Below are 19,556 nucleotides of genomic sequence, written 5' to 3' on the forward strand. Positions count from 1 at the left end.
CCGTCCCCAGCTGCTCCCCACCTCTGTGCCCTGCGTGGTGCCTTGCCCAGGCCCAGCTCCACTCCCTGTCCCCGAGCCCGAGCAGCACCGCTCCCTCTCCAGTGGGGACGTCGGACGGGCTCCTGGCACGTCCCGGAAAGCAGCAAGGGACCGCGATGGACGGGTGCAGGAGAGGACAGAGCTGAGCCAGCCCTGGGGCAATGGGCAGAGAGGGTGGCATCCCCAGGGTGCCCGAGGGAGATAGGGTGGGGGGAGCCCAGCGAGGGCCCCACTTGCACTCACCATCGTGTCCCTGCGTCCTTCCCCTGGGGATGGGGCACTCGGGGCTCCGGTCACCGAGAGCCCAGGTCCATCTCAAAGCACTGACTTTCGCGTTTCTGCTGCAATTACAAATTGTGACTATTTTTTTTTTTCCTCCTCCCACTTCCTCGTTTCGTGCGGGTTTGCCGGGGGGTGGGGAGGACAAGGGTGACTCTCTGCTGCCAGGGGCTACCTCGGGGTGGCCCTGCCTAGGGTGGTCCCACCTCTGCTGCAGCTGGGTGCTGCTGGTGCCAGGGGTCACCGCCCTGGGTAAGCGGGTGGATGTTGGATGGAGGCCAGCAGCGATGCTCAGAGCCTCCTCAAGACCTATCCCCCCCCCCCCAGCCCCGAGGTGTCAGTTTGCTGTGCCCCCCTCCAGGGGTGGCCAGTCGGTGCTGGGGGATGCTCTGCTTTAAATTGTTTTAGGAGCAAGATGCTTTTGGTTGCTGCTTTTTTTTCAGGTCTTTTGAATAAAAAAGGCCACGCTTGAGGAAACAGTTTGCCTACAAATGGGCCGAGGCTGTTTCAGAAAGACCATCGCTGGAGCTGCGTGGGGCATGTGAGCGGAGCTCCCTGGTGGTGGTCTCACCACGACTGCAAAGCTGGCACTCCTGAAAACCCTGCACACACACGGACCTGCCCTCGTGCAACAGCCCCGGTGTGCAAACGCACCCGTGCAAGCCCCGGCTCATCGTGATGGCACCACGAGGCTGGTCCAAGGCTGCGCTTGAAGAAGGGAGCCCACCGCGCCGAGCCATCCCGGCCCTACCAAGGCTCCGCCGGCGCCGGCCCGGCTCCTCGGCACGGCTCAGCCCCCCCGCAGAAAGCACCCAGGAGGGCGAAGCAAAGAGGGTGCTGTCGCGGGAAGCCGAGGCTTCGGCACAGTTCTCCACCGCCGTGTCCCCACTGTCACCTGCAGATCTGCCATCCTGAGATGTCCCCTGCGCTCCCCCGGCACGGCAGTGGCCGAGGTTCCAAAGAAAGTTTATCAATATGGTGATAGCACTTCGTATATGCATTTTTATATATTTATATGTATAAATATGCACGTGCAAGCAGAGAGAGGGCTGCCCGTACCCGGCAGTGCTGAGCTGCTGCACAGCCCCCCCCTGGGGCTGCGCTCCCCTCTGCCCATCCTGCCAGCACCTGGTACGGACCCCAGTAACCGAGAGAGTGGGCGACCATCCAGCCCCATCACCCGGGCAGGGCACCCATCCTTCCTGGGTATCAGAGAGATTTGAAGTCCAAGATGTAAGGGAGTGTGTGGGAAGCTGGGAGGTTTCCAGGGAAAGGTCTGATGCCACGTGGGGACAGCACTTGGCCACTTTACACACACTCTTTTTTTTAATTTTTTTTACCGATATATTGGCCTCTGCATTGCAGAGCAGAGGGTGCTGGCTGGAGCACTCAGCCTCCTACCAGGGCCAGGGCTGGCAGAGAGTATATTGCCAACCAACAGGGTCTTATCTGAAATTTACGGCAAATTCTGCAAATGCCAGGCTTGGGGCAGCCCACCATGGCTGTGAGGGTTTTCTCTGATCATGGGCAGCCATGGCCGGTGAAGGAAATTGGCCATGTCAGAACCAGTGGCTGCTTCACCTTCTACAGACCAGAGTGGCAATTTCTTCTCCAAGCACACTGCGGGAGATGTGGAGACCTGGGTGGGACTGGGCAGGGGCAGAGCACCTCAGCCCCGGGCACTCTGCTCTTTCAGGCCAGGTGCCCGACCGCCAAAGGGACCCATGGTCAGCCATGCGCTTGGGCCACCAACGCAATGGCCTCCTGGTGTCACACACCACCTTCTCACTGCCCATTGTCCCCCACCCCACAAAAAGGCAGCCCTGCCCCTGGCCACCACTTGCCCAGCTGCTCGTGCCCGCAGCACCAGCGAGCGGAGCAGGACAGGAGCGGGGAAGCCTCAGGCAGTGATTGCCAGCTTCTGGGTGCTGTGGCCGAACGCCCAACGAAGCTGCCAAAAGCAATTTCAGGGCAACGACAAAAGCTGCCAAACCAAAGAGGACGTGTGGAAACTCTTCAGTTGGCGATCCAAAGCTGCAGAGTGTCACCAAGCCGACAGAGGTCAGCTCACTGGACCACCAGGAGGAGCCCATGGAGGTCAATCCAATTCCAGCCGACCTAACCAGGTTCTGTGATGCCGATTCCAGGCGTGCTGAGAAGGTCTGGCCTCACTCAAGACCCTGTTGGTGTGGGCCCGGCAGTGGTCAGGTATGTGGCAGATGGGAAGCTGAGGCCCCATCGCAGCCGACCCATGCACGTCCCCCGGCCATCGATCCATCATTCTCCACGCATCTGTCAATCTCTCTTGAAACATGGTGGAGCTTCAAGTGCTGCCTGGGCTCGTCCACCCCATCCTGTGCCGCCCTGCTGCCCCCTACATATTCTTTGGGAATCTCCCGTGCCCGTTCCAGCGTGCAGGGAGCACAGTGGCGCTGGGAAGAGGACACACTGCAGAGGCCATCATGGCAAATACACACAGAATCATAGAGTCGTGGGTTGGATCATTCTATATCCCAGGTAACCAGGTCTCCCATTTCCTTCCGGAAACCGCTCCTGAGCTTGGAGGAGGTGATTCTTGAACACTAACCAGCTTGCTTAGGCTACTCTTCCCTGCAGGCTTTTTATGCCATGGTGCCACACGCGCCCTGTGCTGGGCACGGCTCGCACCAGCAGAGTTTGCAGAAGACAGAGGATCACAGAGCTCCTGAGATCTCTCCTCCTTGAATAAACCTGTTCTAATTTGGCCTTGTGACACTTTCTGGGCAGCACCGGAGGGAATAGCTGGAACAAGACGGGGGACAACGTTTGTTGAGGTCTAGCACATGAGACCAGGGCAGGGTCCTTAGCTTGAAATAGGGAACCCGGTTAAGCCTTGCTTTGGAAACTGCCCCTCTCTTCTGAATACCAGCTCAGTCACTGGCAGCCAGGTTAGAATGATAGACTCATAGAATGGTTTGGGTGGGAAGGAACCTTTAAAGGCCATCTAGTCCAAATCTCCTGCAATGAGCAGGGACATCTTCAACTCAATCAGGTTTCTCAGAGCCCTGTCCAACCCGACCTTGAATGTCTCCAGGGATGAGGCATCTTCCACCTCTCTGGGAAATCCGTGCCAGTGTTTTACCACTCTCAGCATCAAAAATTTCTACCTTACATCTAGTCTGAATCTACGTTCTTTTAGTTTAAAACCATCAGCCCTTGTCCTGTCGCTACAGGCCCTACTAAAGAGTCTGTCCTCTGGTTCTCCAGAGCCACGAGACATGGCGCAAACCTTGGTGTCAATCCCCACGGGAACCAGCCCGAGGGATTCAGGGAAGCATCAGTGGTTCCGTTCACAGACGTTGTAGTTCTTCAAACAACTCCCCGCTAAAATCCCAAACCAGCATTACCACCACGGCGTCTGTGTGCCCCTGGGGTGCACAGCCAACCCGTGAAGGGTCTGCCAAGGGGAAGCCTGTGCCATCAGCAGCTCTGGGTGAATCTCCACTTCTCCAACCTGTGCCAGTCACTTGGGCTGCAGGGAAAACCCTTCCCTGCTGCTCAAACCTCTCCTGCAGCGTGAGCACAAGGAGTGTTGTGGCGTGGGGCTGCCTAGAGCCCAGGCTTGCCAGTTGAGAAACAAGACTGGGACCAGAAGCTGCACCTGGGATCGTAGCTACTCCTTTATTATAAATCATGCTGTTACGTCGCTCCTCCTCAGAGTTAGTATGTTAAACATTTTTCATTATATATATATCTATATAAAAAGGTGAAAACACCCCCTCCCCTCCCAAAATGTCAGAATGGAGCATTGCACCAGGAAGGAAGACAAACGAATGCCCGCTCGACAGCCAGACGGGATTTGCTGAGCACCAGAGAAGCTGCGATCGGCTGGTGAGCAGGTGACACTACAGATGGTGGAGTAACACATGAGGGCTGGCAGGGCGGAGCGGTCTGCTCTGGGGAACCAGGGCTGTCTCCCTCCCTGCACCCTACGGATGACCGCCAAGGGTAACAGAACATGGCTTTGGACAAGATTTCCCATCTCTATGATGCAGAAAGGCCTGAAAATAATAATAACAACAATAATAACAAAGCCAACATGCGTTGTAGATTGGATATTCGGGTCTTCTCCGCGGGCTGCAGTGGACTATGGAGAAGATCTGTGTTGGCCCAGATTTGGCCAGGGGGTGACCTGGAGGAATTTCAAGCCTGCTCTTACCCCATCACTGGAGGTCTCTGAGGGTAGAGGGGTGAGTGGCACCCAGAGGCCACAGCAGCACGCGATGAGGCTGCCTTTGGAGGCAAAGCACCTTTCAGAGGCAAAGCACCTTTGGAAATAAAGCACCTTTGGAGGCAAAGCAGCTGTGGAGGCCGTGGCATTCAGTGGGGAGGGCCAGGACCAGGCAGACCGGTCCCAAGTCACGGCTTGGCAATGGGGACACTGCGACCAAGACATTTCTTGTCTTGCATCCTCCTTTGCTTTGCTTCCCACAGCCCGGCATGTCCCTGATGCCCATTAAGTGACTGCAACCCCAAGCATGCCTCGGCCCTGACCTCAGCTCGTGCTTTGAGGTGTCTCTGGAATAAAAAAATGGTCATACAGAGTGACTTTAAGGAAAAATAGGGGGACACCCCCATGAAAGTAGGTTGTTAAGAGAGTTTGAATAATCCTCTCTCCCAGTTAAACTGGTGTCACCGCTCTGCTCACTGAGTGACCTGCTCTCTGTCCCCTGCTGCGTGTCTCAAGGTGACAGGATGCAAACCAAGAAAACAACACTCCTGCTCCAACCCCGCTCCCACAGCAGCTCATCTTTGTCCGTTGCCCAGAAGCCACAAGCCACATTTGTCACCTGTGGCACCTGAAACCTCCTCCCTGTCTCCCCTGGGATCCCCGAGGGAAAGGCAGCCCCCGGTGCGCTCAGCCTCTCCAGGGATGCCCCACCGAGGACCACGATGCCTCGTGAAGCCCTCGGGACATGGGCACGGAACAGGACGAGGCAGGAACGGGGCGAGTGGTGCCGCTTCGGTGGCTGTCTCGGCGCCTGCAGGACCTGGGTCCGCTACTAATAAATAACAATGTCAGAATTTCAAGTAATGTCCCTGCTGCCGCGCTCTGCCCCGCTTCTCCCTCTCCCACCGCTCATCGACCGGCTCCTGTCGCGCCGGGCCGTGGCGGTGTCTGCAGCGGCTGGCAGTGGTTTAACTGGGAACCTGCCATTGTGAAGCTCGGGGGCGAAGGGTGCATGTCTTTGGGGGACGGGTTTGGGTGACGCCGGCTCCCACCGGAAGCACGACCAGTGTCTGTGTTGGACCCAGGGGAGATTCCCGGGGCGGAGAGGAAGGGCACGGCTCGGCGGCCCTCCGGTGTAGCTTTTGCCTTCCAGTTTTCCCACGGGGGTCACACTGTGTCCCTAGTGCCCCTGGCACGTTTTACAGCACATCTGTCGGAAGTAGGTCCGGCTGCAGAACTTGAACTTCAGGACGAGCGGGCAGTAGGCCACCTTGTTCACATCCTTGCACTCTGGATGGGTGACAGAAGGAAGCAGGTTACAGCTGCCTCGGGGGTCAGGAGCCCCTGGGGGTTCTTCTAACCAGCCCTCCGCAAGCTCCTTTTGCACCCCAATGCCCAGCTCCTGGGGGCTGTTTGCCAGGAGGCAGCAAGATGCAGCCGTGCTGAAGAAGCTACTGAGAACCTCACTACTGGAAGTCCCTCTTTGCCAAGGTGCAGTTACCTGATTTCTCAGGGTCACGGCATGCCAGTTTGGCCCCTTTGACCAGAGGGGACAGCATCAGGTCTCCCCACAAGAGCCTCACTCCACTGCACAGCATCTAGAGCCTGACTTGGGCTGTGCTGGCTCTGCTGTCCCTGTGCTGGGTGGCCACCGAGGCTGGCAGGGCTTCACCTTTCCCTCCCCAGTCCCCCCATCTCCCTCACCTTCGGGGTTGTCTGTAGGTCCCGATTCGCACTTCGTCTCGCACTGCTGCATGCCGGGCGGCTGCAGGGTCTCCACGCAGTCACTGGACGGCTGCCCAGTGTGAGCCAGGCACTGGACGGATCTTCTCTGCTGGCCAAGGCCACACTGCGCAGAGCACTGCCGGGAAACAGCACAGCACAGAGCTGTGGTGGCTGCCATGGCTTTAGTAACGCGGCGGGAGAGCGCACGGCCGGGTCGTAGGAGGTACCAAGGGTGCTGGAGGCAGTCGTCCCTCCCCTCACCAGCAGCTGCAGGGACCTCACTGGCACGGCTGAGCGCTGCGGCCTCGCATCCCGAAAGCTTGGTTCGACCCTGCAGGACTCAGCGGGGCGCTCTCCATTTGGCCCTAAAATCGCTGGGCTTTCCCACGCTCCTGCGCCCCGATGTCACCCCACAGCTCGAGGGGTGTTAGTGGGGAGGGAGGACTGTTAGCGTCGCCCCACCGCAGGCACCTGGCTGGGCTGTGGCAGGTGGACCGGTGGTGGCCCTGCTTGCAGCTCGCCCAGCCCACCTCTGCAGCCCATCGCTCCCACTGCACTGCTCTGTTGCCTCCCTGCACTGCCCTGCAGATACCCACGGGGGCCCTCCAATGACTTCCGTGGGGCCCTGCTATGCCCAGGAGAGTTCCTGGGTCAGCCGTGCGCTTGGGCCACCCATCGCAACGGCCTCTTGAGCCAAGGGGGGCAAAGAACACTGCTGCAGAGTCCTGCTGCCCCACAGATAGTTGTGGTGGCCGGCCACATTGGGTTCTGCTGGTGGGTAAAAGCCCCATGTGCACTAGGATTTGAGAGTTGGAGGAGACAGAGTCTTCTCCTTCAATAACCCCACGGAAAGGATGACCCCTACCTCTCCCCACTCGCTGGTCACCCAGCGTGGTGGTGGGCAGCGCCGCAGGTTGCACCTCATGCTGGTGGGGGGCTTGGAGCCTTCGTAGCACTGGGAGGTGGGCAGAGTTGCACTGTGGTCACCACTCTTGCAGAGGACAATGCGGTGGCGGAAGCCTGGCCCGCAGCTTGGGGTGCACTGCCAGGAGAGGACACGCGTGGTCAGGATGTACAGCCAAGAGCCGTGAGAGGCAGCACCAGCTCACCCCACCAGTGCTCCCACCTTGCCTGTCTCCTGAGCTACAAGACCATTTCCTACATTACACTCTCCATGGCCAGCAGCCATCACCGATCCTCTGGCCCAGTGATTGACACTGTCCTCCTGAGGACCAGTGATGCCGGAGAGGTGAGGGCTGATGTTAAGCACTCACCTCAGACCAGTCCAGGGCGACCCACTCTGGAGGGCACGTCTGGTTATTGCAAGGCTCAAGCATCTTCGGCCGTGGATGGGTGCAAGAAGCATCATCCAAGGTCTTCTCCTCAGTGGCAGAGATCTTACGCTTGCAGAAGACGCTGCGTGTGCGGACGCCTTCGTTGCAACTCCGGCTGCAGTCAGACCAGTTCCCAATCACCCACCTGGGGACAGGTAAAACAGCAAAGCTCATGAGGGGCACGGTGGTCCGTGCTTGTCCCTGTTCCTACTCTGGCTACAGCCTCCCGGGCAGCTCTGATTGAACCACAGAGTTCTTCCACATCGCCCTTTCCCCTTCAAGACAGGGGCAAGGGCTGGCAAAGGAGGAGCTGGGACAACTTCTGAAGGACTGAGTTGAGCGTCTGCTCTGCACCAAAGGACCATACGGGGAGGGCTCCTTTCTGCAGGTAGCGGCACAGGGAGGAGGTCACACTTCAGAGACCGACCTTGGCCAACACACCGTGTGCTCGGCACGTCTTTCACTGAGCAAGGCACGGTGTAACCTCGTGTCTCCACTGCGGTGGACACAGGTTTCTGCTCCTGCATCGCCGCTGCCCCTTCCCCGCAGCGATGCACAGGGGCTGCGCGGGTTGCGCGTTGTGTTGTGCCCATGATGGGGCACAGAGAAGCAAACCGTCCCCCCTCCCCAGCAGACCTGGTCCCACCGGGTAGTGTCACCCCTGGGGACTCTGACAGAGGACTCTGAATTGGGAATAGCAGAGAGGAGGGAATTTCACTCTGCTCCACACTTGATTTTCCACCCACGCTCCCTCGATCTGCTCCAAGCTGCGGTACTCACGCCGGGGGACACGGTTCGGTATTGCACGGCCTCTGCCGCTCTGGCATTTTGGTTTCAGGGCTACAGAAATGGTTGAAGACAGTCGAGCCATCGGAAAGTTTCTTGCATACCACAGGTTGGATCTGGCTGCCTGCCGAGAAAAAAGAGGCAAGGGGGAAAGGGAGGAGGACCCTGAGGCTGGCACTGAGCCGGGCTGCAGGGACGAGCCCCACAGCTCTGCTTCCACGTGGGCAACGTGACAGGGCAGCCACTCGTCACTGCACCTCATCAAGCCTGAACCTACTTCTCTAATCATAACCAAGGACTCCTTTGCCTCTAACATCTCCAAAAAAAGATGGATGGGATGAAGGCTCACCAGCCAGGGCAGGACCCATCAGAGTTTTCAAAGGATGGAGGATCAAAGTGTTTCAAGGATCTCAACCTCAAATAAACCAGTTCTAACCTTGGTCTTGTGACACTTTCTGGGCAGCACTGGGAGGAATAGCTGGAACAAGAGGTGGCAACACTTTGTCGAGGCCTAGCACACGAGACCAGGTCAGGGCCCTTAGCTTTAAGCAGGGAATAGTGCTCAGTCTTGCTTTTTAAACCATTTCTCTCTTCTTCTGACTACCAGCTCAGTCACTCGTAGCCAGGTTCTCCAGAGCCACGAGACATGGCACAAACCCTTGTGTCAATCCCCACGGGAACCAGCCCGAGGGATTCAGGGAAGCATCAGCGGTGTTTCAGCTCACAGACATGTAGCCCTGAAGGCCAGAGGGGCTGTTCAAACCATCTTCCTGTCCTGCTTTGCACAAGTAAATGAATTTCAAGCATATCATGCCGCCTTCCATCACCTCTGCCACCTACACCTGCGGTCCAGCCGCAGAACGGCATCCGGGTTGTTCACCCTGACGCTCTGCCCACGAGATCATGCTGACTGACACCAACTTGCACGTGGCCGAGTGCAGGGTGGGAATACGTAGAAACCTGGGAGCCCCGTCAGAGCAAAGCAGATGCTAAAGTCCGTGTGCTGTCTCGTGTGGCCCAGACACAGCGCGAGAGTCACAGGAGTGCAGACACGTGTCCCGCCCCAGCTGATATTGGGTCAAACCTCACCCCCCGCACACAGCACTGAGCATTTTGTCCACGGAGCGTAGTGCCAGGAATACTGGTTCGAGGCATCCCTGCCGATGGGCGCGTTGAACTTGTACCGGATCCCCTGGAGCTCTGTCCGCACAAGGACCTGCGGAGACAGGCACCACTGAGGCATCAGTGCCACTGATGTCCAGCATGGTTGTGACCATCCAGATGGCGTCCCACGACCTCCGCGCGCTCTCTAAAATCCAGGCAGCTGAAATCAATCCCCCTTCCCTTTCCAGTCCCTTCCAGCATTGACATGGCAGCCACCAGTGACGACAGTGGTGCAGCCGTGAAGGTGACACGATCAGAGAACAAGCTCCTGTGTGCTTAAAGATTGAATTGTTCCAAAGCCTGGCAGAGTATGGAGAGAGACCTGAGAATTTAGCCCAATATATCTCTGATCTCTGTGCCCCTTTACTCCAGAGAGCAAGAACAGGGGCTGATTAGCTCCAATTCCCAGGTAGTCATGGCAAGGTCTCTTTAGCCCGGACCAGGTGGGAGTACAAAGGAACCATGTTACCAACCATGACAAAGAGGGTGATGTTGGTGGGTCCCAAGGCCTCCAGGGACTCAGGCTCCTCTGGGGATCTCCTGTAGTGGAATGTCGTGCCTGCGATGTCAAAGCGCCGCGGTGGGTCGATGGAGAGCTTCCCGTTGATGTAATACTCGCCGCCCTCCCCTCTCAGCGCTGCGAGGACAGGAGAGGAAGGGTTAGCAGAAAGGCTGAAGGCACACGTGTCCAGTTTCGGCTGGGCGCTTCTCATCTGCCAGGCTCAGAGCGCTGCTACGCCGGAGGGTGAATAACATCAGGCTCATTGTACAGGGAGGGAACAGGTGGGGCACATACAGCGGGTGGCTGGGTCGGGGTCACACAAAGTCACTCGCAGAGGTGGGACTAATGTACCCATCGTCTTGTCTCAGCTCGCTTACCACCTCGCTGTGGAAGGATGATGCTTCGAGGAGCTCAGTCGGCTGCCCGGGGGTGTGATAGGGACACCTGGCAGTGTGGCAACCTGTGGCCGTGAAGCCAGGCTCAAATCTAGCTGGGCAAGCTGGGTCTTGGCTGCTGAGGCTACTGGAGGAGGCTGGTCCCCAGGAGCCCGGCTGTGGTTGCCCAAGCGAGTCACTAGAGGGGGATCGGCTCGCTTGCTCGCTCCTGCTCCTGTTCCCACGCTCTCCCTGCTTGTTCTCTGCCACCAACAGAGTCCAGCTCTGTGCCACTCCCGCCCTCACTGCTGGCGATGACCTCATTGCGGGATGCTCTGGGGCAGGGAGGATGCTTCGTATTGATGAGGATGGAGGATGCTCCCTCCGCTCCCACTGAGTTGCAGGGACAGATCCCAGAGTGGGAGAGGCTGGTGGCAGCGGTCATAGAATCACGGAATCATAGAATGGTTTGGGTTGGAAGGGACCTTCAAGACCATCTAGTTCCAGCCCCCTTGACATGGGCAGGGACACCTTCCACTACACCAGGTTGCTCAAAGCCTCATCCAACCTGGCCTTGAACACTTCCAGGGATGGGGCAGCCACAGCTTCTCTGGGCAACCTGTGCCAGTGTCTCAACCACTCTCATCGTGGAAAATTTTTGCCTTAGATCTAATCGAAATCTCCCCTCTTTCAGTTTCAAACTATGGCCCCTTGTCCTGTCACTACATACTCTTGTCAAAAGTCCCTCTCCAGCTTTCTTATAGTCCCTTTGGGTACTGGAAGGCTGCTATAAGATCACTGTTGATAGTGATACCCACAGCACCCCGTCCACCCCTCTGTGATCACTATCCATCGCTTGGTGGACAGAAAGAGAAGACAAGGCAAAAGAAAAACACCCATTGTAAAAACGAGCCAGACTCTGGCTGGAAAATTAAGCCCAAGGAAAATGTGCGCAGGTCTATTTTTAATCCCCGGCCCAACATGCTGGTGGAGGGGGGAATGCCAAGGAGCCACAGACAACGCCAGGAATGGCGGGGTGTGGGGTTTGCTCAGGGTTACGCTGCTGAACAGTGAGTGCAGGACGGAGGCAGCGCTGGGGCAGGACAGGGGCTGTGTGGGTCACACTGATATGGCCCACGCTGGCCTGGGACATGCTGCCCTTCCTCTGCCCCCAACCCCAAGCTGGGACCCCAGCCCCATCCTCTGCTACAGTGGGAGGTTTTTCCTTGCTGAGCCTTTCCCACACGCTATTAACCGCAGGGACATGGCAGACCAAGGGGTGTCTGGCTGGGATTTCTGTATTCCCTGGCCCCATCTCACCTAGGTAGTTGATGGAGAGGTTCAGCTCCCGGATGTCAATGTGGACGGAGCCCTTGGGAATCTGGATCACCTCCTCGTAACCTGTGAGACAACCCGGGGCTGGTGAGCAGTGATGTTCAGCCTCCGAGCCCGGAGCCAACCCTGCCCTGGGCCGGACGGGAGCGTGTGCCACCCTGTTACCCATGGGTTGAACACTAAAGGAGATGCTGGCAGCGCGGAGATGTTCGTTCAGCCACACACTGCAATTAAACAGAAAAAGCACCGTGGCCTGCCAGGACAGTGGCTTGCTTGCTTTGCAGTGCGGGCTCTCGTGATGGGACCGGAGGTGCTGGGGAGCTGCTGTAGAGCTGGGATGTCCATGGATATCTCCACAGCCTGTCTTGAGGGCAGCATGAGCTGGGGAGGAGGAAAGGAGCTTGGAGCTCTGTGTCAGGGACTTGGGTGCCAGCGGTGGCTGGGACACAGCTCAGTCGGTGAACCAGAGTGATTTGCTCCCTGCTTGCAACCTGGTCCTACCCTTTGGGGTGTTTCTCTGGGATGTGTCCCTGCCTGTCCTGAGCATTCCCAGGAGCAGGTGAAGTCAAGAAGGGACTCGAGGGTGGGTGACACCAGCTGTGCTGGCCAGGCTGCTTGCTCCCTACCTCCCTCTGGCAGGGACTGGTTGAAGACGCCCTCAATGGTCTCACAGGAGCTGCCATCTCCCCCACACACGCGACACTTGTCCTCCTTTGAGTCAGAGCCCAGGACACGGTCACAGCCCACATGCTGGAGGAAGGAGCAGCAGGGAATTAGCCATCCTGGTGGGGCCTTGTCCATCCCACCCCTGACCTGCACCATCCCAGGGAGCCCACCCCTGGGCTCCACCTCCCTCCCCTTCATTGCACCGTCGTGCACCAGGCAGCACTCAGCAACATCACCTCTGCCCAGCCCTGTCCTTCCGCCACCCCTCTCCAGGGACGGACCTGGGGGGTGTCTCTCTTCAAGGCTGGAGGGGTCACAAGCAGAAATCCTGTGACTGCGGGATAAGGCAGAGGTCAGGGTGCCTGCGTTGAGCTGGCGGAGCTCCGGCAGCCCAGGGAGAGCTGCGTCCCTGCAGCACCGGCATCGCGGTAGCGAGACCATGCGAAGCCTCCGGCTCTGCCCCGCTGCCACAGTACGTGGGCTGGCAAGTGGTTCACCAGCATGGCTGTGGCTACCTATGGTGCAATCCCCCTTTTGTTCCACAGTATATTCAGCCTCATAGAGACAAAAAGATCCCAGAGACACAGGAAGCGAGACAGACAGAGACAGAGAGGGAGCCTGTCTGCCTGCCTGCTGGGGGACATTGGCCACTCCCACAGCGCTTTCTTATAATTAAACTTTTATAGCCCTCCAGATCCCATTTCAAGGGAAATATCAAGTGCCTGGAGCTACATGGACTGTAAATGCAGAGACTCATGGCTAACGCAGACCAACGCGGCACCCGGTGCCTGGAGAGCGAAAGGGCACAAGCCCAGAGGTGGATGTGCTCCTGCTCCTGCGGGTGAGCCGGGTGCCCAGGCAGAGGGATGCCCGTGTCCATGCAGATATGTGGAGGGCAGCGCTCCCCTACCCAGGGGTCTGCTCTTGCCTCCCCGCCCCGAGCCCGTCCCAGACGCCGGCAGCACCTTGCACTCCCCGTTGACGCAGATGTCGTTGGAGTCCTGTCGGCACAGTGTACCATCCACCACGGCTGCGGCTCGTTCCGTGTAGAAGTTGAAACCCTCGGCCAGGCAGTTGAGGGAACAGGCTTTCACACCCCCTGGGAAAGAAGCAGAGGTTCAAATGATGCTGCCAAGGAGAGAGAGGAAAGACGTGGGGAGTCGGACCTGGATAACTGCCTTACCCTCAGGCTCCCCACGCCTCCGTCCTGCACCTGGCCCACTGTACAGCTCTAGGTGCCCAGGCAGATGGGCCTGCTGGGTGGAAGGACCCATGGAAGGACCCAAGCACCCTCCTTATTGATCAACACTGAGTCAAGTCCCTTGAACTGGACACCGACACATGGCAAGACACTGTCCCTTCTGCACAGCCTGGGAAACACGGGCCATGTTACAGGGAAGGAAACAAACTGATCTGTTCTAATCTGGTGTTGGTCACTCCTGTCTGGGTCACTTGGTACTTTACAATGGCTGTCGACACCCTTGTGCTCATTTTACAGACAGGGAAACTGAGGCAGCAGCTTTTAAGCAACTTGTCCAAGTTTTTTCAGCTACTAGACCAGTGCAACCAAGTTTTTCAGCTCCTAGACCAGCTGCTAGGCCAGAGCAACCTTTTCTCCCTGTTCAAGTTTAGTGAATTCTGAGTCTTTCACAGCAAAGACAATGACAGCTGCATGAGAATGAACAGGAAGAATGTTCAAGTTATAGCTAGAATACCTGCTTCCTAACACCCCTTGCCAAAACACCATCCAAGGAACAGAGGCTGGATATCTGGATATTGGCTTATGGTGCCTGGGAACCGGATGTGGGACTGATTGTGGAAGAAGACACCTGAGCAGAGCAGTTTCCAGCCTCTTGTCATTGGATTTTATCAAATGCTGGTGCACATTGCGGCGTTTTTTGCCTGTACCAAGCATCCCAAGGAGACCCAACAGCCTGCATGGCCCTGGCAGAGCGATGCATGCCTGAGCAGTGGCAGTTCACTCCTGCAGGCACCAGCAACAGTCGTTGAGCCACGTGCCAGAGCTGGGAAGCACCTAGGTCAGGAGCAACCGAAATCTTGCAACTCGATACAGCACATCAAAGGGGCAGATGGAGGGGAGGGGTGGCCCAGCTATGCCTGGGAGCACCTGAATGCAGCTGGGGGGAAGAAAAAGCAATGCTGGGAGCGGGAGGAATGGGAGGAGACACAAGAGAGGAATTTGGCAGCTGGGAGGCATGCTGTCGAGCAGGATGCCTGGGCAAGCCCCTAGAGAAGGCTCAATCAATCTTCCTTCTGGAGAGTCAACCCCCCACCGCAGCACCCCGGGCTCGCTCCTGCCTGGCGAGGGAGCTCCAGGGCCACCGATGGGAACAGCGCAGGCATGACCCTGAAAACTCACCGCCCTCTAACCACGGCACGGCTGGACCCCCAGGTCTGTCCAGCCAGACCTCAGGTGCGAAACACCACCAGCAAGGTAAGAAAACACAAATCACGAGGGACCTACGCTGGCTGCGGGATCTCCCAGCTCGGAGAAACCGTGCCACCGAGCCCCACCGGCAACCGCACACCCTGCGCATGCAACTGTCCCATCAGCCTGGGAGAAGGGCTTCTGCTGGCCCTTCCCGAAATGTGTCTGCGATTTGGCCAGTTCTTGCTGGCTCAGGAGCACCTTTCCTGCTGGTGGCCTCGCTGCTGGCAGTGCTCCGGTGCGCTCCGGTGTGCTCCGTTGGCTGCGCGGGACGCTCTGTCCCTGCCCGCGTGCCGCTCTCTAACGTCACGCTCTCTCCTGCCGGCACTGGAGTCCAGGGCAGACTATGGAATGAAGCAGAGCTGAGAAACAGCCGGAAACTTGGGCTTTCATTTTGGGCTCTCAGACAGGTTTGCTAAGCTATTCCCATGCACTCCCTGTTCCCTTCCTTGTCTCCAGCTACAAGGGAAGGAGACCCCCTGCAGACACCTTGCTGCAGTTCCCTGCTGCCAGCTAACCCCTGCCACAGCCTGTTTCCACCTCGCTCCCAGCTCTGGCTCCCTTTTAGCAGCTCTCAGTTGGCTGCAGGATCCTCCTTTTTTATCATAACTCCTCACCACCGCTGCCCCGTGCCCGGGCTGGAGCTGGGCCTCCGCCAGCAACAAGGAGCCCCGAGAGTAATTGTCACGGCCTCAAAAGAGGAAAGTTTTTCTGTGGAGAAAACTGGAATGAAAAACATAACAACAAGGAGGAAAAGAAAAAAAAAAAGGAAGGAAAAGAGGGAAAAGAAAAGATCAGGGATTGACGGCAGGAAGGCAAATTTCTTCTTTTGCCTTAATTGCCAACTTTGTTACAGGGCTGCAAAACTGCAGCGAGTGCATGAACTCAGCTGGTGGCAGAGCTGGGGGTGTTCATGGGGGTTTCCTCAGTGCCCTCCCCTTGCTGCAGCCCAGGAAGATTCATGTGTGCACATGTGTCCGTGAATGCCTAAATCCTCAACCATTTAACCTCCTTTTGAAGTGAGTTCAGCAGAGAGGGAGGAAAACACGTGGAAGAGAGCAAGACCTCCATGCAGGGAGTTGCCCTGGTTCCAGCCCATCACTGGTGAAGTCCCATCGCTGCCGACGCAGGCCCTGTATCCCAATGGCTCCAAGCACCTCACGTGGGCAGAAGGAGCCTGGGAAGGAAGCTGCTCAGCCGGGGAACTCAGCGCCCATCACCTTCCTGCCTGCAAGAGCTCACAGTGGGTACTGGACTTGAGGGACCATGCATGGACTTGGGGCTCCAGTGGTCATCCAGCCACCCAGCTGCTGCTCCACATGAGATGAATCCCTGATGGCTTTCCTTATCTTGCCCCTTAGGAAAGGCTGGGGGATTTCTGACCGTAAAAGAAAAAGTCTTATGAGAGAGAAATGGGGAGAGGGAGAGTGAAGGACCAGAGAGAGGGACGACCCTGCATTGATATCTGCATCCTGACTGTGGCTGCTCCAGCAAGCCAGCTGGACCACCTGAGCTCAGGACCAATCCCCAACACACCCTCCTGGTGACAATTTCCAGGCTGGATTTGCCCTTGGCAGCCAGGTCGCCCTCCCACTGATGGGAGGAAAGGGGGGCTGGTATCACTGCCCAGCGTATGTCAGGAACTGGACTTTCCTCAGCACTCAGCTGGCCCAGAGGTACTCAGGTAGTCTGGCTGTCACCCTGTCCGTGTTAAGGTGATTTGTTAAAAAGACACCATTCTAAAGCCCTGGACCTGTCACCTAGACGGTGACAACTGTGTGTCCCCCAGACAGCAACACCAACCACAGCAACAAGACCAGGGCGAGTTTTGGAGTCCAGAAAGATCCTTTGAAACAGCATGACTTGCTTTGACATTCCTGAAAATGGGAATTAAGGGCCATATTTTCACCAGCGGCTAGGATCCAGCCCATCATCTCCCAGCACGTGAACAGTTTGGTGGGAGCTGTGCGTTTTGGGGTGGGAGCCTTAGGCCTGGCAGAGCAAGGCAGCGTTCTGCATCCTCCCAGGCTGGCTCACTGCTGCCCAGTGATACCCACATCCGCAGGGCATAAGTGAGATCCTCAGTGCAAACCCCATGGGGCATTTGGCGGCAGAGGGGCAGGAGAGGCTCTACAGTGCCCGTTGTCACCTGTGCAAGGTGGGTTCACCACCATGGGAGAAGAACCCAATTCCACAGAACGAGGGAGACTTCCTCAGCCTGCCCACTGCCTGGTGAATGTTACTAATTGACTGGGAAACGAGCAGCAGACAAGACCATATAACCCCAAAGCCTACAGAGTCTGCCATAAATGCTGTGCTGGTCCCTAACCCCCTCACCTCCAGGGAGGAGAACCCCCTGGCCATGCATCGGCCCGCAGAGAGCCGCCCACCTTCGCTTTGGGCTGGGCAGTCCAAGGTCAGCAACAGTCAGGTCTGCCGCTGGTCCTCCTTTTAATATTTAATACAGCGAATAGAATAGAATAGAATAGAATAGAATAGAATAGAATAGAATAGAATAGAATAGAATAGAATATTTTCGGTTGGCTACATGGTGCCTCAGAGGATGTTTTGTTCCTCCTGCCTACTCTGTCCCATAGAGGAATTAAAGTGCATTACGATGTATGATGAGCAATCTCCTGTTTTCTGCAAGGCCCTGCTCCTCCCCATCCCTCTTCCAGCCCCGTGAGCTGCTCCACTCTCCCTTGGCTCTTGCATCCGCCAAGAGCAAAATGAATAACTAAGCGAATAAAGCAAAATAAACAAACAATTAAAGCCGCATTCCACGAGGTATCTGCTGACTGCTGGGCTCCGAAAGGCTGAGCTCAGCACTTCTCACTGGGACTGTGTCTTGCAGAACTGTTACAAATCACCGCCAGGAAAACGCACTGAACCAGCCCCACACAAAAACCAACCTCAACTTGCCAGTGACCTGGCGGCTGGAGTCAGGCTTTCAGCAGGTGGCTCCTTCCCTTCCCAAATTCCCTGTGGGATCGGTGACCTCCATCCAAGTCAGCGGGGTACTCCTTGTCTTCAAGGTGGGGGTGGGATGTTTCCCCGCATTGCCATGGGGCTGGTGTCTGATCAGCAAACGGCACAGGCACCCCTGCACCACTACAGCTTTTGGGAAGGGGTGGCTCAAGAGTGCAGTGCTGAAGGCATCAGCTGAGCTGAACAGGGAAAGAGGCTCAGCAGAGGGCTGGGGTGGTGAACGGCTCCCAAAGTGGGGACATGTGCCCAAAAGCAACCCAAAGAGCAGATATGCTCCCAGCTGGAGAGCAGACTGCCAGGGGACGAGGCCACCAACAAGGATGGACCCTGGGGGACTGCTTGTGCCAGTGGGGAGGGAAGGAGGGAGGGACTGACACCCACCACCCCAGAGCTCTCTGGGCACCACTGGAAGAACCCAGGAGGGAGCAAGGGAGATGATGGCCAGCCCTCATTGTCTCCTTAATGCTGGGGTAGGGGGAACCTGCTAGCACAGGGGCCGCAAGGAGTAAACGCAGGTCCTGAGAGCAAAACACCCACCGTGAGAGGAAGATAAGGGGCCATTCCCTGGGGATCTGATCTACGACGTGGAGGAGAGGGTGGAGGTGCAAGAGATGCTCCCTGCCTCCCCCACAGATGTAGCTCTGACATCCAAACGACACTGAGTAACAGAAAATCCCGCAGGCAAGTGAAGAGGTGAGTAGCTGTGCTGCTGGAGTCCTAGTCATAGAATCACAGAGGGGTTTGTGTTGGAAAGGACCTTCAAAGACCATCTAGTCCAGCCTCTCTGCCATGGGCAGGGACACCTTCTACTAGACAAGGTTGCTCAAAGTCCTGTCCAACCTGATCTTGAACATTTCCAGGAATGGGGCATCCACAACTTCTCTGGGCAACCTGTTCCAGCATCTCACCACTCTCATTGTACGCCGTTTCTTCATCGTGCACTCTAAACCTACGCTCTTTCAGTTTAAGACCGTCACTACAGGCTTTGGTCCGAAGTCTTTCTCCATCTTTCTTATAAGCCCCCTTTATATATTGAACATCTGCAATCACGTCTCCCCAATCCTTCCAGAGTGCCCAGACTCAGGCAAAGGAATTTGTAGGTGGGGAGAACAGCGATGATACCTTACCACTTCCATGGTCCCACCTAATCTGAGGGTCCAGCATGGACAGCCCACACCACAAAGAGCTAATCTTGCTAATCTTGGCAGGAGTCACCCGCTGACAGGTCCCAGGCAGGCAGGTGTCTGCATCCACGATTTCTTGAAAGCTGGGAGATGGGCAATCTCCTGGACAGGGCCTTGGCTCCCAGAATGGACTGAGGAGCTGCAGCTCCCAGTACCCCTCTACTTGTGTGAACGTGCCTCAGTTTCTCTACCTGGGCCACAAAGAAGACGACAGTGACACCCTTTGACACTGCTAAACAACACAGCTCCTTGTGACCATTACCCACAGCCAACCTGGAGAGCTGAGACAGGGAGCTCCCAGATCCCTTCAAGACAGCTTTCATCACCTTATTTTATGGAAAAGGAAGCTGAAGCAGAGAGAGAGAGGAAGGGGCTTTTTTTGGAAGCCAAAGCAAAAATCAATGTCCAGGTCAGATTAAAATTCAAGGGCCGATGTTCAAATGGCCAACTGTCTCCTGGGCTCAAACCACTGGGCCATGCCTGGGGAAGAGAGAGGTCTGAGCGAGGGCAGGTCCAGCCTG

General features: G+C 57.0%; 1 protein-coding gene across 1 annotated transcript in view; it reads right to left on the reverse strand.

The window, feature by feature from the left end:
* Positions 1–5,708: 5,708 nt before the first annotated feature.
* ADAMTS10 (ADAM metallopeptidase with thrombospondin type 1 motif 10) overlaps positions 5,709–19,556 on the reverse strand; it is a 44,776-nt gene continuing 30,928 nt past the window's right edge. The window contains exons 15-24 of the mRNA XM_086627577.1: positions 13,380–13,513; positions 12,375–12,498; positions 11,734–11,814; positions 10,011–10,174; positions 9,463–9,589; positions 8,368–8,497; positions 7,528–7,732; positions 7,119–7,295; positions 6,233–6,389; positions 5,709–5,818 (exon numbers count right to left, since the gene is read on the reverse strand). Coding sequence (XP_086483703.1) covers positions 5,709–5,818; positions 6,233–6,389; positions 7,119–7,295; positions 7,528–7,732; positions 8,368–8,497; positions 9,463–9,589; positions 10,011–10,174; positions 11,734–11,814; positions 12,375–12,498; positions 13,380–13,513 — 1,409 coding nt within the window. The remainder of the gene's footprint in view (positions 5,819–6,232; positions 6,390–7,118; positions 7,296–7,527; positions 7,733–8,367; positions 8,498–9,462; positions 9,590–10,010; positions 10,175–11,733; positions 11,815–12,374; positions 12,499–13,379; positions 13,514–19,556) is intronic.

Source organism: Tauraco erythrolophus, chromosome 28 (genome assembly GCF_009769465.1).
Source record: "Tauraco erythrolophus isolate bTauEry1 chromosome 28, bTauEry1.pri, whole genome shotgun sequence".
In the NCBI taxonomy this organism is placed as follows: domain Eukaryota; kingdom Metazoa; phylum Chordata; class Aves; order Musophagiformes; family Musophagidae; genus Tauraco; species Tauraco erythrolophus.